Raw genomic sequence first — 24,615 nt, 5'->3', positions numbered from 1 at the left:
TAGTTAGCCTTCCAATTTATATCGACAAAAGAAGGGATTTGGGAAAGGTATGGGCTGGATGTGGAACTGGAAGAGAGTTTTTTTTCTCACAATGTCACAATCGAAGTGCATTTGTCTGACGTCCGAGATTCGATCCCCGATGAGGGGTGCAGTGGAGTGTGTACGGCTGATGAGCCCAAAATAGGGCGAAACACGTGTCGCTTACTCTTTGCATTATTTGACAGTTAACTACGTAACATTCTGTGATCTGCTTCTCGCCACTGAGAGGGCACCCGTGGCGGATGTCTGCCGAATTGCGGACCAACCATACGTGTTACCTGGTAGGTAACCACTCATACAATCAGATCAGATTGTGATTAAGACTTCGAATGATAGCCTATATATATATATATATATATATATATATATATATATATATATATATATATATATATATATATATATATATATATCCATCCATCCATTATCCAACCCGCATTTTTAATGTAGGTAGGTCATTTCAACCTGGCCATTTTAAAAGTAGCTTGCAAGCTGTAAAAGTGTGGGCACCCCTGCTCTAGTACATTATTTTAATCACATATAATAAGATTATCAACACAACGTACTGAGACGTGCTTAATAATATTCACAGACACAGAGCCTGTCCATGCAGCACTACAAGGCAGGACTTTCTCGTGTGATTTTTACATGGAAAAATCTAGGATGCAGGGGAAAACTGTAGTACCCTTAAAAAAAAAAAAAAGAAATGGGAGGAACATGCAGACTCTGCACCACCATGACAGCCACAACATTTGCATCTACAACAATTGAAGAGTGAGCCTACAATTTGTGAGGCATCTGTTTAGGGTGGAGGGGTTCACATGAATGCCAACATTTGCTCGTCTCCACCCTGGACATGTCATACTAGATCAGTGTGTCTAGTCAAATCAGCAGCTCTCTGTCAATGTTGAATTATATCCAGTATTTTCTAAAGGTGTGTACATCCTTGTGCAATCCACAGTCACATTATAGGTATCTTTTCATTACTCTTTGTATTACATATAGTAGAAAATATTAAGCATTCAATATTAAATAAAGTTAATAGACTGCTCAAAGGTAACACAACACTGCAATTACAGACTTTGCATTTGATTATCTTGGAGACTGTCACATCAAAAATGCCTTTAAGAATGAATTTGAATTAATATTTTATATAATAAAAATAATAATAATAATAAAAGATCATTTTCAGAGTTTGATATAAATGTTACTACTATTATTGGTTGATTTCATTAGAAGGAAGGTTTTTGTAGAATGTAGATACAGATCAGCTTCCGGCCTTCTGCAATCCATACTTATAATTAGCTGTTTGGTTTGTAATTAATTTCATTTGGTAACTTCATTGTTTTGTTTATGCAGTCACTGCGGCTATTGTTAGGGGAAATAAAAAGATTGAAGTAGTCTGAACTTGTAACAATTAGATGTTTAAAAAAAAAAACAAACTTGCAATCTCAGGTTAAACATAAATAGTCAAATGTTGATTTATTATGCAAGTACAAAAGGTGCAACTTTGGAATGTAATTTTAACTTTTATTACTTTGTATATGATGACTAATTCTGAAACGAGAAATGTTTGTGTGACTGCAGTGCTAATGTGTCGGTGAAAGGGGTTATTTTGGGTTTACGTTTTTAAATGCATTATATAGACACATTAACTATCTATTCTAGAGAAAGCATGCTTACATTTTGATGCATTGCTACTTGCTGTTCTTTTGTCTTCTGTGATTTTAAGCTTTTATGAATTTAATGCCCAGTTTATTTTTTTATTTTTAAATCTTAAACCTGAAAAAGGTTGTGCTGCAGTGCACAGCAGTGCTGTAACGATTTTAAGTCTTTCTAAAAGGGCTGCATCTGTGACTCCTGCTAGCTAGAGTAATCAGCAAAAAGTGCGACATGCCTTTTCAGTTCATTCCATCTTTATCAAAAATCATGTTTCTTTGTTGGATGGTTTTCATTTGTTTCATATGTGTAATGGAAAACAAAATAAATATATCAAATTAAATCAATTAAACATTTAACAATTTGAGATAAATCAACAGGAGTGCATATTAAATAATAAAGATAATATATGCAATAAAATACATATGAATAATAAAGAAATTAAAAGAGTAAGTGAGATTTATCTGAAACATTTTGCCTAGGCTGCAGACTCAGATGTTCAATGTATTTTAGGAGGAGATCCTTGCGCATATTTGCTAGCATTTTCTAGTGAGAGCTATAATAGTGTTTCCTTAACCTTTGAAATTTTACTATTCATTATTACATTTTCGGTTCTTTAAAAGGGACTAGTCAGCTAGATGTCAGTGTTAAAAAAGCTCAGCCAAACCACCTTGTTCGACAGGTTTTGGGCAAGAATGTAGATGAAATAAGCTGTTGCTCAAAGAAAAGACATAATATCTGAGGAAGAAACATGGCAACCATTTTGAGGAAAAGTGATGTCAGCTACTCAGAAGAGTTTCAGAGTTATATGAGTGTTATAAACACAAGAAGGATGCTAGACCATGGTGTAGTTAGATTTTATTAAAGTAGATGACTAGGATTGAATTTTGGCCAAGATCATTATTTATTTTGGAGTTTACACTCTGCTTTACAGTCTGCTTAGGCTTTTCTGATTTTCTTTCCACATCCCAAACACTATTTGCTCGAATTGTTGATGCAGATTTGTGTGGTTGTGTGATTGCTGGTGTCCTGCAATGCATTGGTTATTGCTGGAACAATCTGAACTAGATAATGAAAATGTATTAATGTGTCTATTTTCTAAACTTTGTGTTACATAATACAAAAATGGTACTTTATTAAATATCCTTAAGCTAATTACAGAATTAACCTTTTTTTTTTTTTTAAACTCGGCGTATCCCACTGTCCAAAATTGTTTCTTTCCATGTGCCCAGTGCCAGGCTATGTCTTCCTGCTATTTTGAATTGTATTAAAATACTTTGAGAATGTTATATTACATGTAAGAAAAGTTAGTGGAAGGCAAGAATTAGTAGTTTTTAACACTGTGCGAAAGATCCTGTGATAATCGGGATTGCTGTTAGTGCTGCATTGTTGGTGAACACTGACATCATACTCTCCTACTGTGGTACAGTACATATAATTAACTATATAGAATGCTGTCACTTAGAACATGGATATCTGAAATAGACTGATCTCATGCACAGACACGCAAATGTAAGCCAAGCCACCTTGTACTTCTGAACAGCATCAAGCAGACCAGACACTTTTTCCCTAACCCATATACATACACATCTGGATGTGGGACAGCAGAGGTTACCAGATCACTTGATGTAGCATTGCTGATGCTTGCTTGGCTTCAACAGCAGTGAAACATTTTTATAGTTCTTTCTGATTTTCTAAAAAGTAAACCCAAGGTTTACAAGCAAGAACTTTGTTTTTATTTAGGGGCAGAATTAAGCTAAATGCAACATCATTAACAGCAGCCTACCACAAACCAACTGCGCAACTCTAGCTTGTTAAGAGCACAGACAGCAGAAGACAGAATTTCATGATAATTCATATTTGAGCCTACTATCCCACAAACCCAGTGAGGGTTACTGGGTTAAAGGGATTAATTAGAGGTTGCCATACTCCCTGTATTTTATGCTTTGAATTTAAATGTTTTTTTAATATTTGTGATGGCAGCAGATGAGAGTTATTCACTGTCCTTTTCAAAAGCACTTGATTAGTTGATGACATTTTACTTTTCACACATCTTTTCATCTCATCTCCTCTAATAATATTATACATTCACTAAGCAAACAAAGGCATGTATTTCCTAAACTATGGCATTCTTGAAGACTGTCACAGAGGCAGGGCCGGGTGTTCATATGACTTGTTGGTTGGCTACCCTGCATCAATAACAACTATCCCAGTAATGTCTATGTTGGATATTGTCAGAATAATTGAATTATTGTACTTTGATTTCCTTTTCACATAAAGTGACAGCTTGGCTGAAGCATCTAAGCACTTGACATCACTTCCCTTGTGGAATAAAGTGTGGACATTTACTATACCTGAGAGAATGATTTGCCATGCCAGGCATACACTGTGCTATTCTGGCACAATTTTAAGCTGATTTGCAGTTGCCAGCTGCTTTTCTGAGTCATCCTGAATTTCACCTTCATTGTTTGTTGTTTCATGTGCAGCATGAGAGAGGTTGCGTGGCCCGAGAGTATCTTACTATCGGGCTGTCACACAATCAAGAGAATTTCTGTCATGTCACAAATTTCAGTCGGCTGTTTGTTGATATTTTGAGAAGCATGTGGCTATATTGTTGGGTTTTTTTTTGAGTGGGCAAAGCTTTATTGTAAATTGTCAATGGGTAAAACTGTCTGTCAGGGCCATGGACATGTACATCATTGTATGTCAATCGTACTGAACGTGTTTGTACAGTATGAGCACGTATACGACTGGCAATATTATTGTGCAATGTGAGTAGTCACTTGACCATGATATCAAAAAAATCGCAGTATATGCCTGGCATTAGACTACTGGAAATCTCTTGTACTGCATGGTTGAGAGAAAAATAAAAGATTTACACTTTTTAAGGAAAAAATACAACTGAAGGCTATAATCTATACAATTTGACAATTTAGAATTTTTTTTTTTTTTTGCCTTTGTGGTGCAACAACGAACAGAACAACTTGACTTTGCTTAAGTCAGGCTATAGTTGAAATGGTGCTCTGAGAGACAGAAGTGCAAGGATGCTTCATGAAATTTGATTAGCATTCTCTTAATAGGCTGGCAGAGATGAGCTGAAGCACTACTGCAGGACAGTAGAGAGAAGGAGGAGGCTACTCTTGTCCTACTCCAGAATGTTTGCAGCTTGTGGCAGGTGACCTTCTGGTGTAGACAGGTCAAGTACTGCCATGATTAGGGAAAAAGACCTGTAGGAGAAGGTGGTTTATCATAGCATACAGAAACGGTGAAGACCACATCAATGCAGGAAGGCTGAAGGCATTAACAAGTGACTGGCACCACACAGAAACATGTTTGCTCCCTATGTGTGTCTGGTGTAATCATCTGCTGCAGGGGTTGCAGGCTCCTGTCCTATGGCATCATTATGAAAGCACATTACCCAAAATGTTGTAAAGAACTTTGGTTTTCCTTTTCCATGTAATAACATTCACGGAAAGCAAGTCATTGCAGTGAATCATAACTGAAACATGTATGGCAGGAATTTTGACTCACCTACTTTTCCTTTTAGGTTAGCCAAAATCACTTTCTAAAACAGACAGTTGGATGTCACTGAAGCCAAGACCACTGTTAACATTCATTTATTCTGTGTCTCTCAAGTTCTTTACCCCAGTCCTACAACCACCAATATCAAGATATAAAGACAAGAAAAAAATGTGTGTGTATGTCCCAGTGAAATGCTGCTAATGTTGCCAGCAGGGGAGAAATATGACCAATCCAGAAGCTAAATGAGTCACTGAGAGTCAATCTGCTTTTTCATTGCTGTTGGGCATTCCTTGGGCTCAGGCCTCCCTGCGTTGGTTTGTGCTCAGACACACACACGCAGCTTGAGGCTGGGGCCCTCGCTTGCTTTGACAGCCTCCTGCTTGCTCTCCCCTTCTCTGCTCACCGCAGCTGTTGATGAGTTCTGAGCGGCTGCTGCTGGCCACAGAAGGCCAGTGCCTGTGTCACATTTCTCCACGCTTCTTGCCCGCACCGAAAATGAAGACATCTTGGCAGTGCTGTACATGGCGCGGCAATAGTTCACAAGGTATCTGGGGGAATAAGCATAAATAGGCACATATTAAAATATGCAGTTATTAATTCAGGCAATATGGGGATTCCTCATGATAGAGTGATTGGCTGATCCCTAAACTCTGTTCTTCTGCAAAATATATTAACTTTTTAAAAACGGAGTGTATCATTTTTGCTTTGGGAGCAGAGTTTAATTTTGCTCAAGTTAATTCTGTTTGTAGATGTATACACTATGTTTCTTGCAATGTTCACTTAATATACACTGTGGATTTTTAATCTAAATGCTGACAGTTGGACAGAGGATTTGAGTAAATTGGATTTATTTATTGCACAGAAAATAAGAAACAAGTAGAGCTCATTCAGTCTATACGGCTCTTCTGGTAGGCTAGTACCCAGTTTTATAAGGTGGTAAGGAAATATCATTTAGGTAAAACGGAAACACGTTTAAGTTCTAGTCTAACTTAGTATGTTACAGATACTTATATTACTGATACACATTGTCCTTTTAGTTTGTCACAAAATAAATGAATTCCAAATTGCATCATACACATATACACTTTGAAAAATAACACAAAAATGGCTAAAAGTATTTCGAACACATCTTTAGAAAACACATTTTATTGCAAATCTCATACCAGATTCAAAGCAGTTTAATTCAATTGAACACCATAAGCAACAACTGTACTAATCTTAGCTGGGTTTGTAGGACCCCCAAGAATGTCAGTTTTCCTCTGACATCCCAAAGATTTGTGTGTATGTAAGGTTAATAGGTATCTCTAAATCATCCTGATGTGAGTGTGTAAGAGTATATGCGTGAGTGCACCCTTCGATGAACTCGCAATTCATTTAATGCTGGTTCCTTTCTTGCACCTAAAGGTGTAAAGTTTGACCCAGTGAGTGAAATGAGTACAGGGGCACTATCGAGAGCGTTCTGACCAGCTGCATCATTGTCCGGTTTGGGAACTGCAGAGTCTCTGACCATAAGGCCCTAAAAATGGAGAGTGCACACTGCAGAAAAGATTGTTGGGTCCTCTCTGCCCTCCATTGAAGACATCATTGTAAAGCGTTGTATCCCCAAAACCTAAAGTATTGTGAAGCGCCGATTCCCACCCCTCCGACTGTCTCTTTGTGCCACTTCCATTCAGCAGAAGATGCTGTAGCATCCCAAACAGTTCTGTCAGGTACTACAACAGCTTTTACTGCTTGGCTGTCTGGACTCTGAACTCTGTGCTGCCCCCCGCCCTCAGATTTGCCCCTAGTGCTGAATTTATATATAGTACATTTGTTACACTTGTCACTATTTTATTGTTATTATTTATTCATTTATTGCTATTTCAAATCATTGCTATCTATTCACTTACCTACTATTTATTTTATATTATTTATTTTTCCATTATAGTATAATATAGTTATTTTACCTGTCTTACACTTGTCCTGTGTTTATGTATATGTTGCACTACAGTCCTGGAGTATTTTATTGTATTTTGTGCTACTCTATGCTGCAATATTGTGTAAGGATTGAATGACAATAAAGCCACTTGACTTGACTTCATTCAGAAAAGAAATGCTACTAGGAGACAAAGAGAATTGTTGTATACTCCATAAATAGCTTAAACACCCTTATCAGACATGACTAGAACTGCTATTATCCTTTACAAATTAAAACATAAAATGAGTGAAAAATATTTGGCATTACCCTGTGTTGCATAATCTACAGTATTTTGTATCAGTAACCGAATGATAATTAGTACCAAAGGAATGGGTCCATATATGCCAACTGAGGCTTCAATGATTCGTGAAAATGTTTGCATGCATTAGCAGCAAGTACATGTACAGTATGTGGAACTATAAATGGGGATACTACACAGAATTATTTATTTAATTATATGGCCTAACATTAGGCCCTAAACCTAATCCAATCTTAACCTCAATCATTTTAGAAAATATACTGTAGTTAAAAAATCCACCCCTATCTCTTGGGTTTAGAATAAAGTCATGTTGTAAAACCTCTAAAGCTATAAAAGGTCATTAAAGGAGGTTAGAGTTAGGAAGAGTATCCTGCTATTAAAAGTTCTGCACCAATACCCCAAACATTCTGGGGGCAACCGGCTAACCTGGGCTATTAACAATTTGTAAACTCTCAGAGAGAGCAAGAGATAGATTGAAGACAGAGACCGTATTTAAGGAAAGCCAGCTTCTGAAGAAAGTGAAAGTCTGGAATTTTATTTATTTCATTTTTGTAAACATTTCTAGAATAACATGAATGTGCGTTTATACATTCCATGAATAGAACTTAAAAATGTTCAAATCCTGACAATCAAACCACTTTGATATTACTTTGCTTGAATATCGCTATTACACATTAAATCACTGATAATAAAACCTATGCCAAGTCCATTGAGGCACATCCCTTTTAGATTGAAGAATGCAGAAAAAATCCAGTCAATGGATTACATGAAAACCTAATATTTGGATGTGTTGTTACTTTTCCTAAGCCCAGTATGCCTTATTTAACTTAATTTTAATTATACTTCTATCTTGTGTACCCAGTTTTTGTCAGTGCGGGGTTTGCATGTTTTCTCCTTGTCCATGCGTGTATTTCTCTGGTTTTCCTGCCAAATTGCCAAAGACATGTAGGTTAAGTTAACTGGCAGCTGTAAACTGGCCTGAGTCTGTGGTTTGTGAGTGAGCCCTGTGATGGTCCAGTGCCCCGTTCACGGTTGTTTTCCTTGCCTGGTGCCCTGTGCTGTTCAGATAGGCGCCAGCTCCTTGTGACCCTGAATTGGATTTTGTAGTAGTAGTATTGTATCTGCATTAGATTTAAAAAATTTGCAAAGAACTGGACCTGCAAAGTAGAATAGGTTGAATTGAATTGAAGGCATCAGACTGCTTTTGGATAGTAACAATACAAAGCACCAACCAAACTCCAAGTATATCATTGATTAACCGTATACAGTAGTACACTGCCCTTAATATGCTGTTCATAATCTAACACTAATATTATTAAATGGTCGTTTCAATGCAAGAATGCTTTTTTAGTTAAAGCAAATGATGATACAGAACACATTGCTAAAAAAGAATTCCGTACGTTTCAGGAATTTATAAAGATAAGATCAATTATTCTATTTTTCAGCATAATTTTTCTCATGAAACATTTAGACAATAAAGAGGAATACCCAGAAGGAGAAACATGAAAAAAAATGAAAAAAGCCTTGGCGTGATCATGTAATCAAGTATGGGAGTTTAGCTTCAGAGTGGTTTGCCGAACCCTCAGCTGAACACTGTAATGTAGACAAGCATGAGCAAACAGGTACGTCTTCTCACTAACTAATGTTGGCATTCTGTTTGATCCTTCAGTTTTCACCCAGAGCACAACTGATAAAAGAGTAAACATGATTGTATGCCCAGTAATATTTGAATAACTAAAAAAATTCCCCTGAAAATACATTTTACAAACCTTAATGTTAAGAATTTGCTGCTCCTTGTTATGCCCAAATGGCTTTTAACTTTTTACAAATTATTAATGATGGCTTCTAGCAAGAACATAAAAATAGAAATGTTTGATACCCATTTTAAGATTATGTCGTTCCAGCAATAATCAGGATTATCTAAACACCGTCAAGTTAAGGGGGCATTTTCAGGGCTTCAGTCTGGTAAAACAAAGTCATCTTTTTGGTCTACTTGGCTTAAGTTAATAAATAAACTTCAACTTGATTTTAGAAATGCTACAAAATGTTTCAAAGTATTTATGGATGATGGCAGAGAAAATGTGTGCATGTTCGGATGGCAGTGACTCTTTGGTTGAAAAAGACTAGGCCTGCGCATCTTCCCATCTGAAACTTAACTGTCAATTTCAGCCCCAATAAACAACGAAGGAACAACAAAAACACCCAGCTTAAATCTGGTAGTTTAAAATCAGTCAGATTTTTTTAAGTACAGTGGAACCTCGGTTTACGAGTAACTTGGTTTACGAGTGTTTTGCAAGACGAGCTAAATTTTTTAATAATTTTTGACTTGATAAACGAGCAATGTCTTGCAATACAAGTAGTATGGATACACTTTGTCTGCTGAGCGTTATGTGATCACAACTGAGCTGATGGTTCTTCTCTCTCTCACGCGTGTCTCTATCTCCTTATCTCTCTCGCTCGCTCTCTCTCTCTCTCTCTCTCTCTCTCCTTATCTCGCTCACTCCCGCGCGCATCTCTCTGTCTCTCTCTCTCTCCTCTTGAGGGCAATCGTCTCCTATTCTCCGTCTGAGTCTGTGTGCCTCACTCATATAGTCAACATCCGTACGAGTGCATACTGTTTACAACAGCATTGTGACTGTGAGTGTGTGTGTGTGTGAAGTGCGAGTCCCCGTCTTGCGCTCCAAAACACGAAGCTGAATTTCAGTACTTTAACAACACCAGCTTTATTCAGCTTGAAACAGCAACAGTGTGGTTATTTATTGTAGCGGGATTTTATAATGTTCCTTGTATCACCCATCGACGGCAGGCGCTTATAGCATGTCTGCGATCTTTTTGGATACGCTTATAAGGCGAACTGCTACAGCACTGGGAGACTGCGATTGCTTTGGGACGCTCTTCCTCGTGTCGTCCTGTTGGGTGGAATTGGGAGTTAATTGGCAGTTCTAAAAATTGTCCCGATTGGGATGTATGAGGGCATGGACCTTGTGATGAACTGGTGCTCCTTCCAGGGTACATTATTGTCTGGCATCTCATGATGCTGGATATGTCCCAGTCCTCACTTGTTTCTAAATGCAGTTCAGTATGTTTCAAAATGTTATTTTTTAAATTAGCAATTAAATCTGTATCTTTATAGAGTCATCTTGTGCTGCTTATAAACATCAACAGCCTTAGATCTGAATTTAAATTTAAGTTGCCATTACATATCTGTCTTAGTCATCCTGTTTGGAATTTGTTTTACCTCAACAACAACATTTTGGGTATCATACTCACTTATGGTATCATTTGGTAGCTCCAGTTCTGACAACCAGAGGCATGAAATGTGGAACTCAGTCTCTAAATAATCAACATAATCATTTTTCAGTGACCAGCCTCCATAAACCACCTTCTTTTGACAGTAGGAAGAGAGTCATGTAAACATCAGGTAAATTGTTATTCCCTATTTCAGCTCATCATGACTCAAAAGAATCAATTACAGTATGTAAAACAAGAAACCATCTATCCATATCTGGAACCTTCATAATTTAATCTCAGGTTGATGAAGAGGATGACTTCATTTCAGCAGCAGCAGGCAGAAGGCAGAAAGTAATTCTGAATGGAGCCTCTCACAAGCACACACCATACTGGCCAATGCACAATTGTACTATTTGGGAGGAAGATTAGAGGAAAAAAACATGTAGATACAAAGGAAATGAGCATATACCACACAAACAGTGACCAGGCTGGAATGTACTTGGTGTCTTCTGCAAGTATAATGCAGAAGTGCTAAACACGGTACCACAATGCTAACCAGCAAGCAAACAAATTTTATTATACACCTCTTAGCCACGACATTAATGCCACTGATAGTGGTGAAGTGAATAATATTGATTATCTTGTCACGATAGCACATGTCAAGTGTTGGGATATATTAAATAGCAAAAGAACAGTCAGTTCTTGAATGTGATGTATTGGAAGAAGGAAAAATGGGCAAGCATAAGAAGTGACTTTAACAAGGGATACATTGTGATGGCCAGAACATATCCAAAACAGAAGTTCTTGTTGGGTGCTCCTTGTATGCAGTGATTAGTACCTACCAAAAGTGGTCCAAGGAAGGACAACCAGTGAACCAGCGACGGAGTCATGAGCGCCCAAGGATCATTGATGTGTGTGGGAAGTGAAAGGCTAGAATGTCTGGTCCCACAGAAGAGCTACTGTGGCACAAATTGCAGTGCTGGACATGTCCTACCACTGCAAAAATTGTTCAGGAATGGTATGTGATATGAAGAATGTGACAAAGTGACAAAGAGTTCAATTTGTTGGCTTGGCCTCCAAATTCTACAGATGTCAATTCTGATTGAGCGTTTGTGGGATGTGCTGAAAAACCAAAACTGATCCACGGAGGCCCCACCTCTCAACTTATGCGACTGCTGCTAACATCTTTGTGCCATATACTACAAGACACATTCTGAGGTCTTGTGGAGTCCATGCCTTGACGGATCATAGCTGTTTTGGAGGTGTGAGGGGGAACTGCATAGTATAAGGCAGGTGGTTTTAATGTTGTGGCTGATCGGTGTATATTGTCTCCTTCTATAAAGAACCTCATCCAGTACAGAGGTGTAGTTCAATTGTTTATAAATTGTAGAATGGGTGACTGCCTAACATAACCTAACATAATATAAACCTGTTTAATCAAATTCATATTAACAAGGGTCTTGAGCCAGTCTTAACAGCACTGGTGTAAGGCAGGGAAAAAGCACTGGGCAGTGCACCAGTCCAACTCTCGGCTCACACACACACACACACAGGTTAAGTTAGATTTACTGATTAACTTAATGTGCAATGTCAGAGGAAACCCAGAGGACCTAGAGGAAATCTCACATAGATACAGGGCGATTGTGCAAACCCCACACTGACATCAACAGGGAACAGGGAGTCCAACCTGGCATTCTGAGCTCCTAAAGAAGGATCAGTAGCCACTCTGCCACTATATGGCACCACTTGTCAAATATGCAAACATAAAATATATTTGTAAAAATTGTTACAATATAGCATGATTAAGTTAAATGTGATGTACTGTTAAAACACAATAAGCTAATAATAATGATAGTTTATATTCTGTTATGCTTACTTTGAATGATAAGCTATTTATTCAAGGGTTAGTACCAATAACTTGCTGTCAAAAAGACACATTTTGTAAGTTAATTTTATATTATAGAAGCTATTTATTCACATAAAGAAATGCAATTAGAACAGAACGTCCAATCAATAATAAAGCACTCATGATGCTCTTAGGGAGAATCATGGCACTGAGGATCTTGCTTTGTATGTTGCAGTTCCTGTAATCCAAGATGTGAGTTTGGTCTTTAAGTAAAATTTGGCTTTTGAAGACTTTTTCTTTTTCAAGTTTTCTTTAAGGCTGCATTGAAATGCCCATAAGTAATGCAAAGTGCACTATTTTGTGATATTTACATTTATTTAAGGAGTTGATGCTTTTCCCAGATCATAAATGAACTGTACAATTGTTTCAGTGTTCCCAGTACTGGAGCACATTCAGGTTAACTGGTTTGTTCAGAGTGGCACCAGAGACTGGTGGCTTAGCCAAAATCTCTTGGCCTGCAGTAGGCAAAAGAGAAATTAAATAAAACAGCATTGCTTCTTACGATATTAGTAAAGTATTTTTATTTATGTTTAACAACCATGTATATTACCCAAGAATATGGACATACTACAAAGCGGCGTTTCAAATATTTATAACTGGGTGGATAAAGTAAAACTATTTTAATATGTCTGTCTTATACATTTATGCTTTTTTCACATCTGTTTGATGGTCATTAGTCAAATTAATTTTCAGATACAATAAAGAGGCGCAGTCATGGTATATTAGCTTCAGAACAGAAAATAAATACCAGTAGATTGCTTAGAACCATGCAATTAAACTTTAATTAAAAGATTAATTGCTCATGAATTAAATAATGAAAAATTCATAGGCATAAGGCCAAAATTACAGTGCCATAATGCAGATTAACTTTTACAGGCAGAAAATATTCTCTCATATGTGTATATATTCTATTGTAATATTCTGCTCAATAAGACAAAATCAGGGAAGTTGGTTGAGCATACAGAAGTAAATCTTTTTTATTTAATTTAGGAAAATGTGGAGAAAAAAGATCATTTAAAATGCCCAAAAAATACACAGGCCAAGAAGACTAAAAGAATGTGTGTCATGCCTTACGCCCATTCAGCTCCTAAAGCCACGCCTCCTGCTTGCTATTGCCTGGCAACAGCTATTACCCTGTGGTCACCTGTGACCCATTCTGTTCAAATTACTGCTATAAGCCAGCAGGCTCATTGCATTGATTTAGAATTTGGCTTTTCACCTTGCTTCTTGTTTTTGTAGATTCATATTTTATCTCATGGTAATAACCTCTGTGTTGACTTTTTTAGCATTTACTCTTTCTTACTCTTTTCATTTGATCCACATTTGTTTTCCTGCATCTGGCAACACCTTCCCCAAATCTTTTGTTGCTGTTTTTTATTGGATCAGTTACCGCTTTTTATTGTCATGATCTGGACTTTGTTTCATATTTTTTCAGGCTTTTCCTTGGATTCTAAAAATAATATTATTTTTGGTAGTTTTACAGGTCAAGGAATAAAATAGTATTTATTTTTGTTTAGAATGCTTTTGAAGAGGTTGTTTATGAAATATGTCTTACTAGGTGCTATTCTGTTTTATTTTGGGCACCCACCTTGTTTGCTCTTTATGATGCAGATTTTGCTGGGCTGTTGCTAGACATGATGATTGGGGATAAGTGATGTGTAATGTCTTTACCACAGTGGTGCAAAAGTTAAGAGTTACAGTAAATACTTCCGAAAACAAGCAAAAAACCCTGGCATTATATCTTGTTAAGATATCTCTGGTAACAATTTTTGTTCTGTTCTTTGGCTTTGATTTACATCTTGCGCATTGGTTAAGTGAAATGTAATTCACTCTTATTCTCCGATTTTGTCTCATGTTCCAGCTTTTGTTTATTTAATTCCTGTCCTTCCAGCTACGACCTTGGCTTATTATTATAATCATGATGCATCTTCTGATTCTGCTGCACCCAGTTTCTTTTATTATGGGCAATTGCTTGCAGCTTGCGATACAGGCAACATGACGTCATTACATCAGTATAAAGGACAATATTGTACACTTTCTGACTGTCCAAGTTTGCGGATTAATCAAATCAAGAAACCACACTGTTATTATTGTTAATGATATCTCAGGGTATGAATTCTGTTCTGTTGTTTGATTTCTTTCTGCGTGAAATATTCTGGTTATTGATTCTTTCCCTAAATTTCTCAATCTACGATTTTGTTTCACGTCCTGACTTTTGTTTGTTTAAATTCTTCCCTCCTGATTATAACATTGGCTTGTTATTGCAATTATGATCCATCTTACTTTAAATTAATCCAAATAATCATGGAGCCAGAGAGTGGTTACTTATGAAAGTAAGGATTTCACTGTGTTCAATACAGGTGTCAATAATAACCTTCTTAACCTATTAAATAAAAACTCGTCACACATTTTGTATGATAATGTATGCATTATCATTGATGAAGTCATTCTAAAGGAAATCTGTTTGGCACAGAAGGCTATGTAAGTAAAAACATACACTATCTGTTAAGCCGAAATGTCAAACTACTAAAATACAAAAATAAAGAGTATATATAATATATAATTTCCCAATGCTTCGCTCTTTGTTTTTAACCTTCTTGTTTCTTAACTGATTATACAAAATAAAAAAGAAATAGAAGCTTTCTCTCAGTAGCATATGAAATTCAATGGTTAAGCTGTGTCTGTTCCAGGATGCTGTGCACAAGTGCAGCCTTTCAAACCCTGTGAATCCCTTGAAAGAGCTTCCATTTAAATGAAATTTATGTGTGAAGCAGCTAATGATAAAAGTACCAATTTTTTGTACAAATGACTGAAAATTGCTTATATAACCCCTAATAATTATCTTTTATAATATGCACACCTTTACCTCTGTTCCCCCTTTTTAAAATACATTTAAATATAATGATGCCTCATATTTCAGTACTGACAAATGTGGTAGCAATTAGAAAATCACTCAAGGCTGGCCTTTGATTAATGTGACTGATAAAAGCCGAGTCATTTTGTGAAACACTAGTTGAATTCCTCTTTGTTTACTGTTTCTCGCAGCCTGTGCTGGTAGTTTCACACATGCTAATTACTTCCATTTAGATTCTGGATTTCATTTGGAAGAAAGTCTGAGGTATGGGGGTAACCTTTCCTGTCAAAATAAGAGATATATCAGGACGTTCTTGACCATGTTGGACAGCACAGCTTTGGAACTGTTAATTGCATGAGAAAGGTTTTTTCTTTTAAATAAAGATTGAGGTTTATGCCAGCAAAGGTTTATTACCACAATGTACCATTAATATGATTACAGGCAGAAATACGTGAATGTTGTTTTTCATTCCAGGTATCGTTTTGCAGGCATAGATAACGACGGAGGCCTGAATATACATGCCGTTTCTTTTTGGCTGTGTTTGCTAGCACAATCCATAACAGATTAAAAGATGACTCCATAATATATGACTGCCCTTATCCTAAAATCATATTACTGCAAATGACCAAGCCGAATCATATACAAAAAAAAATTAATATTAGAAGTCCCAGCAATCACTGGTGATTATTACTGTAACAGAAATTTCCATGCTGACTCAGTTCTCCATTTCAGCACTTTAAAAAACATTCTCCCATCAAATAGTAAGCTTTTCAAGGCACACTTTAGCTATGCTAATGAAACCGTGGGTTACAGTTGAAAGTTATATTAGTAGGCTGCTATAGAGAAGATATGACATCTTATCAAATGCTGAGGTCTAATATTGAACTCCTGATTGGTGGCCCATGTGGAGTTGCTTCTGAGCATTTTTAAAGGAAAATCGTTTTAAACTTAAAAGTTTTTAAGTCCATTAATGGCAGCATATTGCTTGTCAGATCATTGGTCTGAATATTCCAGGTTCAAAGGCACTGCAGTGCTGATAAGGTTTTTAAAGAATCTGATTAGCTGCTTTTGCTTGATTTATTCTAAATAACAGGAAGTAAGTGAAAGGAAGAAAAGCTTCTGATAACCAAATGAATTTGACATCTGTTTCATGAAAGATGTGCAGCATCCTGTAAGTAGCTACTTGTTTTTGGTGGGGAATGTAACAGAAGTGTTCTCATAAATGTGAAAAGCTGATATTCTTAAACACAAAAGACAAATTATTCATAATTAGGCTGCATTAATGTATATATCAATGTATTTTATCATTTCCTGCTTGCCAAGGTTCTTTTCAGTTTAAAACATTTTGAAAATGAAAGGCAAGCCTGGTAAATTGGCAAAGGTTCTTTGAGTTGTGCTTCAAAAGCATTAGCTACTTTTTTTTCTTTTAATTGGAAATCTGCCTGCAAGGATGCATTTAATAAAAGACTGTAAAAATAGTTCAGTGAAAGTGGGAAACGCCCTTCTGGAATAAATCTTCAGATCTCAAACTGTCATAGCCTTTTCACTGCATGAATCAATAAGCAGTATTTCAAAGTCTTAAATGACTAAGATTGTCCTTGCTTTTTTTTTCTTCTTTTTGCTTATTGCAGGTTTTTTTTTTAACCATGATTAAAGTCAAAATATAAAACCTAAATCACTTTGTCAGGGACAAAAATAACAAATCTAAGCATTTATTTTAACTTCTATTCTTCCAAGTACTGTATGGGGTTACATGGCAGTCCATTTGTTAATACTGCCTTTGCATGTTATCTACATGTCTGCCAGGTCCTCCCCTATCATTCTGGTTTCGTCTCAAAACTCCACAAAGGTGATTACTTGGCTACTCAAAATTGGTCCACTGAAAGTGAATGTATCCAGGGTAGGCGCCCTACAAAGATGTAGCTTTAAAGCAGAATGGATGGATCAATGAAAAAGAAATTTGCTTTAATTTTAACCGCAAAGTGCTTTTTATATTATTAATCTGCTACACTCAATAGGTCCAGTCTGAGGGGAGAAAAAAAGGAGGAGGTTTGGAACAACATCACAAATACAAAATTACAGGTACTAAGAACATTCAATATATTTGCATATTAGAGTATATCATAGCTGAACAGATTAGAAAATTAAATTAAAAATTATTACACAGTGTATTTTGTTTATTCACTCACTACTCATTCAAAACTTGCACCTGATATTACCTGAATAATCTCCAGTCCCCTGTCACCATAGTTTGGATGGTTTCACCTCATTAGCTAATGGTTATGGTGTTTCACTATTCACTACTAGTAATGATGGTAAATAGATAGATAGATAGATAGATAGATAGATATGAAAAGCACTATATGATAGATAGATAGATAGATAGATATGAAAAGCACTATATGATAGATAGATAGATAGATAGATAGATAGATAGATAGATAGATAGATAGATAGATAGATAGATAGATAGATAGATAGATATGAAAAGCACTATATGATAGATAGATAGATAGATAGATATGAAAAGCACTATATGATAGATAGATAGATAGATAGATAGATAGATAGATAGATAGATAGATAGATAGATAGATAGATAGATAGATAGATAGATGATGACCAGTTCTCCGCTTCAACAACAGGGTGAGCATTTCTAGAATCCACCTATCCTCTTCCTCTTATTTTGAAACCTGCAAGCAGCTGCAGATCTAGGTCACACATTTTGGAAAAGTTTTACGCTCCATTCTGAGCACATAATTTGTATGTCTCTCAGATAGCCTTGGATCTAAAATCACTCCTAATGTTTCAACAGCAGTATTTACAATAACACCAGATAAGATAACAATGTGCTATGAAAATACAGTTGTGATATCCTATACCACACTACAGATACTAAGACTGACCCTGCTCTGCCAGAATAATCCCAGCCTAGTCTTCTATAACTCATTGGGAAAGTAAAGATCTATGCTGTCTGAAATAGAAAGAAAAAAAAGTCAAATTATTCTTACAAGGAACAGTTCACTAATTCTCAAATATTGGCAAGAATTCATTAATACAATTGCAAAATAAGCACACTGGCTGGTGTTGAACCTTTTTATTTTAGTTGCTGTTTAATTTTGTGCAAAGAATCATTTTAGATGGGGCTGTCTCGCAGCTCTGGCAGGTAGAGGCTTTCATTTTATGTAGGGCATATTATTGTTTTTGCATTTTAAAAAGTGGACTAGATTTTGTTAATTAGTTTTGTTCTTTAAATTGAATAAAACATAATTTTAAAAAAAGCGTATATCCCTTTTTAAACAGTGAATGCTAAATATTTTGTGTGCTTCGTAAACCTGGGTTCTGTTCAAGAATGTTAGTTTATAGAACCTCATCTGGCATCTTTTGGTGTGTCTGCCATTCTTCCTTGGTAAAGATATTTTTCAAAATCTAATCTGCTCATCATCTGAGTTTCTGTACCTTAAGCTACAATTTTAGCAGTCATATTTTGCAGAACAGCAAAATTAGATGTAAAATTATCTCTGCAGACTCTTTGCTCAAAATCAATATGTTTCTAGTGTTTTAAAATATAACTGTGCTCACTGATAGACAGATATACGTGCCATCACTTTGACAGTGGTCCAACTTGTTCACGAATGATTTAAATGTGTAAATTTGATCAAATGTTGGAATACGCATTTTGACACCATTGTAATTCTTTATCTCTCACTGTATATATACACTGTCTAAGCTGAATCTATGGTATATATGTACTTACCCTAACCCTAACCCTAATTTGTCTAAGCTGAATCTATGGTATATATGTACTTACCTATGTAGAGCAAAATCATCAGAAGAGATTTTACTCAAAATGAATAACAGTCTGTCACTTTACAAAGCTAATACCTGTGCCCAGATTCATTCAGATTCAACAATTTGTGTTTGAGTTGTCTCCAGACTCACATCAGAGACACACAGACAGAAAACAGTACTCCAAAAATGTGACACCATTTAAGTCAAAGGTTCATTTATATCTAATATATAACAGAGACACTGCAAATTCTAAAAAAAGTGTGATATACTAGTAAACTAAGTAGACAGTAAATGCATATGTGTGGGCAAGCTTGCTGAAATGTTAGCACATGATTAGGCTTTGCATCATACTTTTGGTCAAAAGACTAAAATTCACAGCAACAGCAAAGCAAGAAATCAGACTAATAATGTAGCCCCATTACGACTAAGTATTAGCCTTTGATTATGAGATTGGTTACAAAGAAAAGCTGCAGGCACTGTGAGCCTTCATGAACTGCGCTGATTAGCCTTACACTAATGTGCACACTGCCTCGAGGATGAGAACCCGGTGTCAACATGAACACTTATTTCCTAGTAGAATTTTTTTTTGTAGCTCACTGTCTCACATATTTAATGTCCCCTTTTGTCTGGTTCTACTTTGCATTTGCAAAATGAAGATTTCATGTTTTTCTTAAACAATTTTTCTGCTCTAGTAGTAATTGCTTTCCCACCTATTTTGGTGTCATCTGCACATTTCACAAGTTTAATCCCTAAACTTGAAGCTTTATGTTTGAATAAATTAAAAATTTTAAAACTTCAGCAGCATGCACCATGCACAGTGAGTTAGCGAGTGATTTTCTGAACCCTGTAATTAAATTCAAGTCTGCAGTTGTGGATGCTATCTCAACATCTCCACACTCAACACAGAAATCATCCCTGGTTAGGTCCCCAGTCCGTCACAGAGTAGGCTGAACTTTGATGTAAACATACTTCCTCACACATACTGGGCTATCTTAGGGTCGCCAATCAACTGAAAAATCCACCTCTTTGTGTAAGTAGGAGAAACACTTGCATAACATTTTAAAATTCAGGTATAAATGGGTATCAAAGTATCACAGCTAGATCTAGCCTTAACTGGAGAGTTCACTTTGTAGGCCCAATTTTGACATTTTTTTATTTTGATACTTTTTGGGGAAACAAGGGTGAGCCCCACTGTAAACTGAGAAATCACATAGGGGGCAACCTAAGGGCTTGGGTGATTGTAATGCCCCACCACTCCAGGGGTTGGCACTGTGTCAGAATGCCTTTTATGCCTCTTCACTTCTTCCCGATGCAGACAGGAAGATTGACTTTGGGTGTCGGTCACCCTGGATCAGCTTAATCCTGCCAGAAGGAATTAAGACTGGAAAATCCGTCACCTTAAGGGTGTTCATTTGAGAACTTGCGTCAGGAAAGACGTCTCCACAATTACTGTATTTTTTTTTTTTTGTTATTCAACAATTATATAGGGTCACCAGGGTTGTGCCTCAACTCTTTATCGTGGTCTATCTGATCCCTTACATCTTTTACATCCAGCAACCAAAAATTTGATTGCAGAAGAACAGAACAACCATTACTGTGTCTTCGCATTAAATATAGATGTGGTTCACCTGTTTGTCTAAAATGGCAGAAACCACGGCCACACCTTAGATTTGATGTCCTTCATAAACACAACTATCCAAACAATCATACTGGAGAAAATCTGAAGAAGACAATTGTCCAATTAGACAATTTGACTTGGTAGAGAAAATTACAGCCCTCAGGGAAATCACATAAGAATGCAGAATACAAGGTAAATACACAAACTCTTTACAGAATGCACCACAGCCTTGAAACAAACTTGGGATTAAGATTCTCTGAGATGACGGTGTTATTGTCTGCATTATTTTACCGACTAGACTGCAGTACCCTTCTGAGGTAAAACTTAGAACTTAAGTTTGTATGTTTCATCTTTACATAGAAACTGGCATTCATCATTTTCATATAAACTAAGAAGATAATATGTGCCTGTTTGTGGCCACACATATGCTGTACGCAAAAAAAAAAGATTACTGGAATTTTTTATCCTGTATCTTTGCCATATTTCAATCCTTATTTATTCAAAATGGATTTAAAAAAATTTTAAAATAATTATGTTGCTTATGTCTACAAACATACACTGTATATAATGTTTAGTATGTGTTTCATTGCAAGGCACAAATTAATATTTCAGTCTATATACTTCTGAAATTTATGTGCTTTTAAACTACATCTATTACATTTTCTGCACATGTTAACATCAAAGCTCCTGACCAGGCAGTCCACAATTTATGAGGTTACAGAGCTACGGTATGTGTCAAAGCAGGTGGTTCCTACTAAAGGACTAGCCTGGCTCCCTTTCTCACCCACCAGTAGATGGTAGACATCATATACTATTTTGAATCCCAACCTCTTTCATGGAATTCATGTAAGTGACAAACAGGAGAAGGAATACTGACACTAGTGCAGGCTGGGGGATCAGTTATCCAACATTAGCAAAACCAAGGTGAGTAGCAGAGGACTTCAGTAAATGCAAAGTTTGTATGCATCTGCTCTTCATCCTGGGAGAAGTAGGAGGGGTGGTTGTTGGGGGTGTACGCAGACAAAGCTCTGGTTTGAACTTCATACACAAAAGCAATAATCAAAAAAGGCAAACCTCAACAGTGTTTGATGTAGGTGAACCATTTCAGCATATATTCTATCAGGCTTATGTAACTTGTATGCTTTTTTAAACAGCAGGATGTTAAAAGCAGTAGAAGGAGAACAGGAGATGGCAAGCAGTTGAACAAGGTAAACAGGAATGCTTTCTCTGTCCTATTCATTAACTTTGACTCTCTCTCTTATATCAGTGTATTAGCAGCGGGAAGGGAAGTAAAAGGAATACCGTTTTGCCGATGTGCTCGTCTTGCTTGCATAAAAGTTTCTCTCTTTTCTCGGTGGTCTTACTTTGGCAACAGAGTCACTTTCTTCTTCCGACTTGTTAACTTGGGGCCACCTTGCCTGCGATTTGAGCTTCATGCTGTAGTAGCCTCGCATTTCCGGGCCGGACACACACTTTCACGTGTAGACGTTTAGTTTTCTGTTTCTGTTTCTATCTGCCTGCCTATCTATCTATCTATCTATCTATCTATCTATCTATCTATCTATCTATCTATCTATCTATCTATCTATCTATCTATCTATCTATCTATCTATCTATCTATCTATCTATCGTGTGATTGCATATGTTGTTAGTATGGCCACCCAAGGTTAATTTTAACATCAAGATGAGCACAGAGGTAAGGTCTAATATAAGTTATATTGTTTTGTTTTTCTTTCTCCTTATATAATTTCTTGTATTAGGAATTTGTTAGTTTCCGCATACCCCTTGGGGTCAGAACATAGAGTCAGCCATTGTACAGCACCACACAGTTAAGGGCCCAGCAGAGTAGGATCTCTTTTGGCAGTAATGGGGATTTGAAGCAGCAACCTTCCAGATACCAGTGCAGATCCCTAGCCTCAGAACCACCCTCTGCCCTAGTGGGGTTCCCACAGAAAGATCAAAAATGTGTTCATTGATATGATTGCTTGAGAAATGATTCCCAATGGAATACATTTAATTTGACACAAAATTCTGAATAGTAATAACTGCTATCCAGAAATCAGGATAATATACAGGTAAAATTCTGTTATAACGAACTCCCAAGGACCTAAAAATATTTTGTTGTAATGAAAATTTTGTTGTATTGAGTTTCTGTAGTTGTTACTATAGTGCTTTCTTTAACTTGCGCCCAGGCATTTGCAATCGTTTCAATAGATTCTTTCACGTTAATTTTAATCTACTCCTGCCTACAAGTTATGCTGACGAGAATTTTTCTCAGCATTTCCTTGCTATATTACACTTTCAGGGTGCGAATGATGCCCAAATCCAATGGCTGCAGCACTGCTGTGCAATTGGGTGGGAGGAATTCAATGTGAACATTATTTAAATGTGGAAGCATGTTGTGGGCAGCACAGTTATCAATCATGAGCAGAATCATCCTTTTCTTCTTCATATTGTGAGGTTTCTGAACTCTTTTGAGAACCCCCATTCCCTACCCAATGGGAATGACACGCTGGTGCGTCCCGAAGTGCAATTGCAGCATCCTTGGAAGACTGTTTTATTCAGCTTGAATCAGGAATGGCACACTTATTTATTGTAGGGTGATGTGCCACTCTGCTATACACAGACACAGCAGTCAGGCAGGGTTGTGGCCAGATCAGTGATCAAATAATCCTGTTATCTGCATTTACAATGTGCCTTGCATCACCCACCGATATCTTTTCTGTTTGCATTGGCGGAGAGTCGCAGCATAGCTTTGAGCCTGCTGTTGTCCCGGCAACAGATAAACAGTCTTCCACTGATGCGGTGATCACACTTTGGGACGCTCTTCGGCGTGTCGTCCAGTTAGGGGAGGTCCCAAGAGAGTTTAGAAACCTCACGTTTTCTTGAATGAGTGCCGGATTAATAGGAATGTTACTTGAATGAGCATCACTGAACCACATAAAAACTGCTTTTTCAACGTCTTCAAATGCAGCAGTTCACATACGTTTGCAACCCAAGATTTTTCTTCTTTTTTTGCTCGGTCTTTCAAGAAAGTTGACATCGTCGATGGTGAAATTCTGAATTCACTGCCAACGTCTTTTTTCTTTTTGCCGCAATCGAGAGCTGCAAAAATGTAAAGTTTTTTTTTTCTAATATGAACTGTTATCGTTTTTTTATATCTGCTGTTTCTATAGAAGGGTGACAATGAGTAAAATTCCAATGGATGTTTTTTCAAATGTTGACGAGCAATAAGCAAAAGGTATCACTGAAAACCGCAGGAAACAAAAGAGGCAAAAAGAAAAAAACAGTACAAGGAAAGTTCGAAGAAAGAAAAAAAAATTACAGTGTTTCTGTTTGGGGATCTTTGTGCACAAATGAGCTGTGGCCACAGAACTAACTGCTCTGTGGATGATTCATTCAGGCATTTCAAGGTCTTTTGTGCACTTCGATATAATAAAGTATCTGCAGAATGTACTTCGTAGTAACGAGATTTCTATAGACTTGCGTCATATGGGAAAACTGTCGGGAGCATAAAAATACTTCGTTGTAAAGAAAATTTCATTGTAAAGATATTCATTGTAACATAATTTTACCTGTATTTTTAATCAAATTTTAGAATGAGTGAGTTGATAAATGTTGTATATTTTTAATAAAATAAACACATGGAAATGAATTGGAGTATTTTAAAACAAATAAACATTTAGAAAACACCTTGAATTACTACATTTAACAGACTGCCAGAAAAGTAATTAATGTTGTCCAATTTGTATACAGCAATGCTTACTTTTGACAGATA

At 36.6% G+C, this 24,615-nt stretch overlaps 1 protein-coding gene across 1 annotated transcript in view; it reads right to left on the bottom strand.

Moving 5' to 3' along the window:
- Positions 1-493: 493 nt before the first annotated feature.
- The window catches only part of LOC120515292, a 500,214-nt gene continuing 476,092 nt past the window's right edge, over positions 494-24,615 (bottom strand). Inside the window, exon 6 of the mRNA XM_039736159.1 lies at positions 494-5,768. Coding sequence (XP_039592093.1) covers positions 5,543-5,768 — 226 coding nt within the window. The 3' untranslated portion in view covers positions 494-5,542. The remainder of the gene's footprint in view (positions 5,769-24,615) is intronic.

This window comes from Polypterus senegalus, chromosome 14 (assembly GCF_016835505.1).
Source record: "Polypterus senegalus isolate Bchr_013 chromosome 14, ASM1683550v1, whole genome shotgun sequence".
NCBI classification, from domain to species: domain Eukaryota; kingdom Metazoa; phylum Chordata; class Cladistia; order Polypteriformes; family Polypteridae; genus Polypterus; species Polypterus senegalus.
The sequence above is the reverse complement of the archived record's forward strand: the minus strand, read 5'-3'. Positions and strand labels throughout refer to the sequence as shown.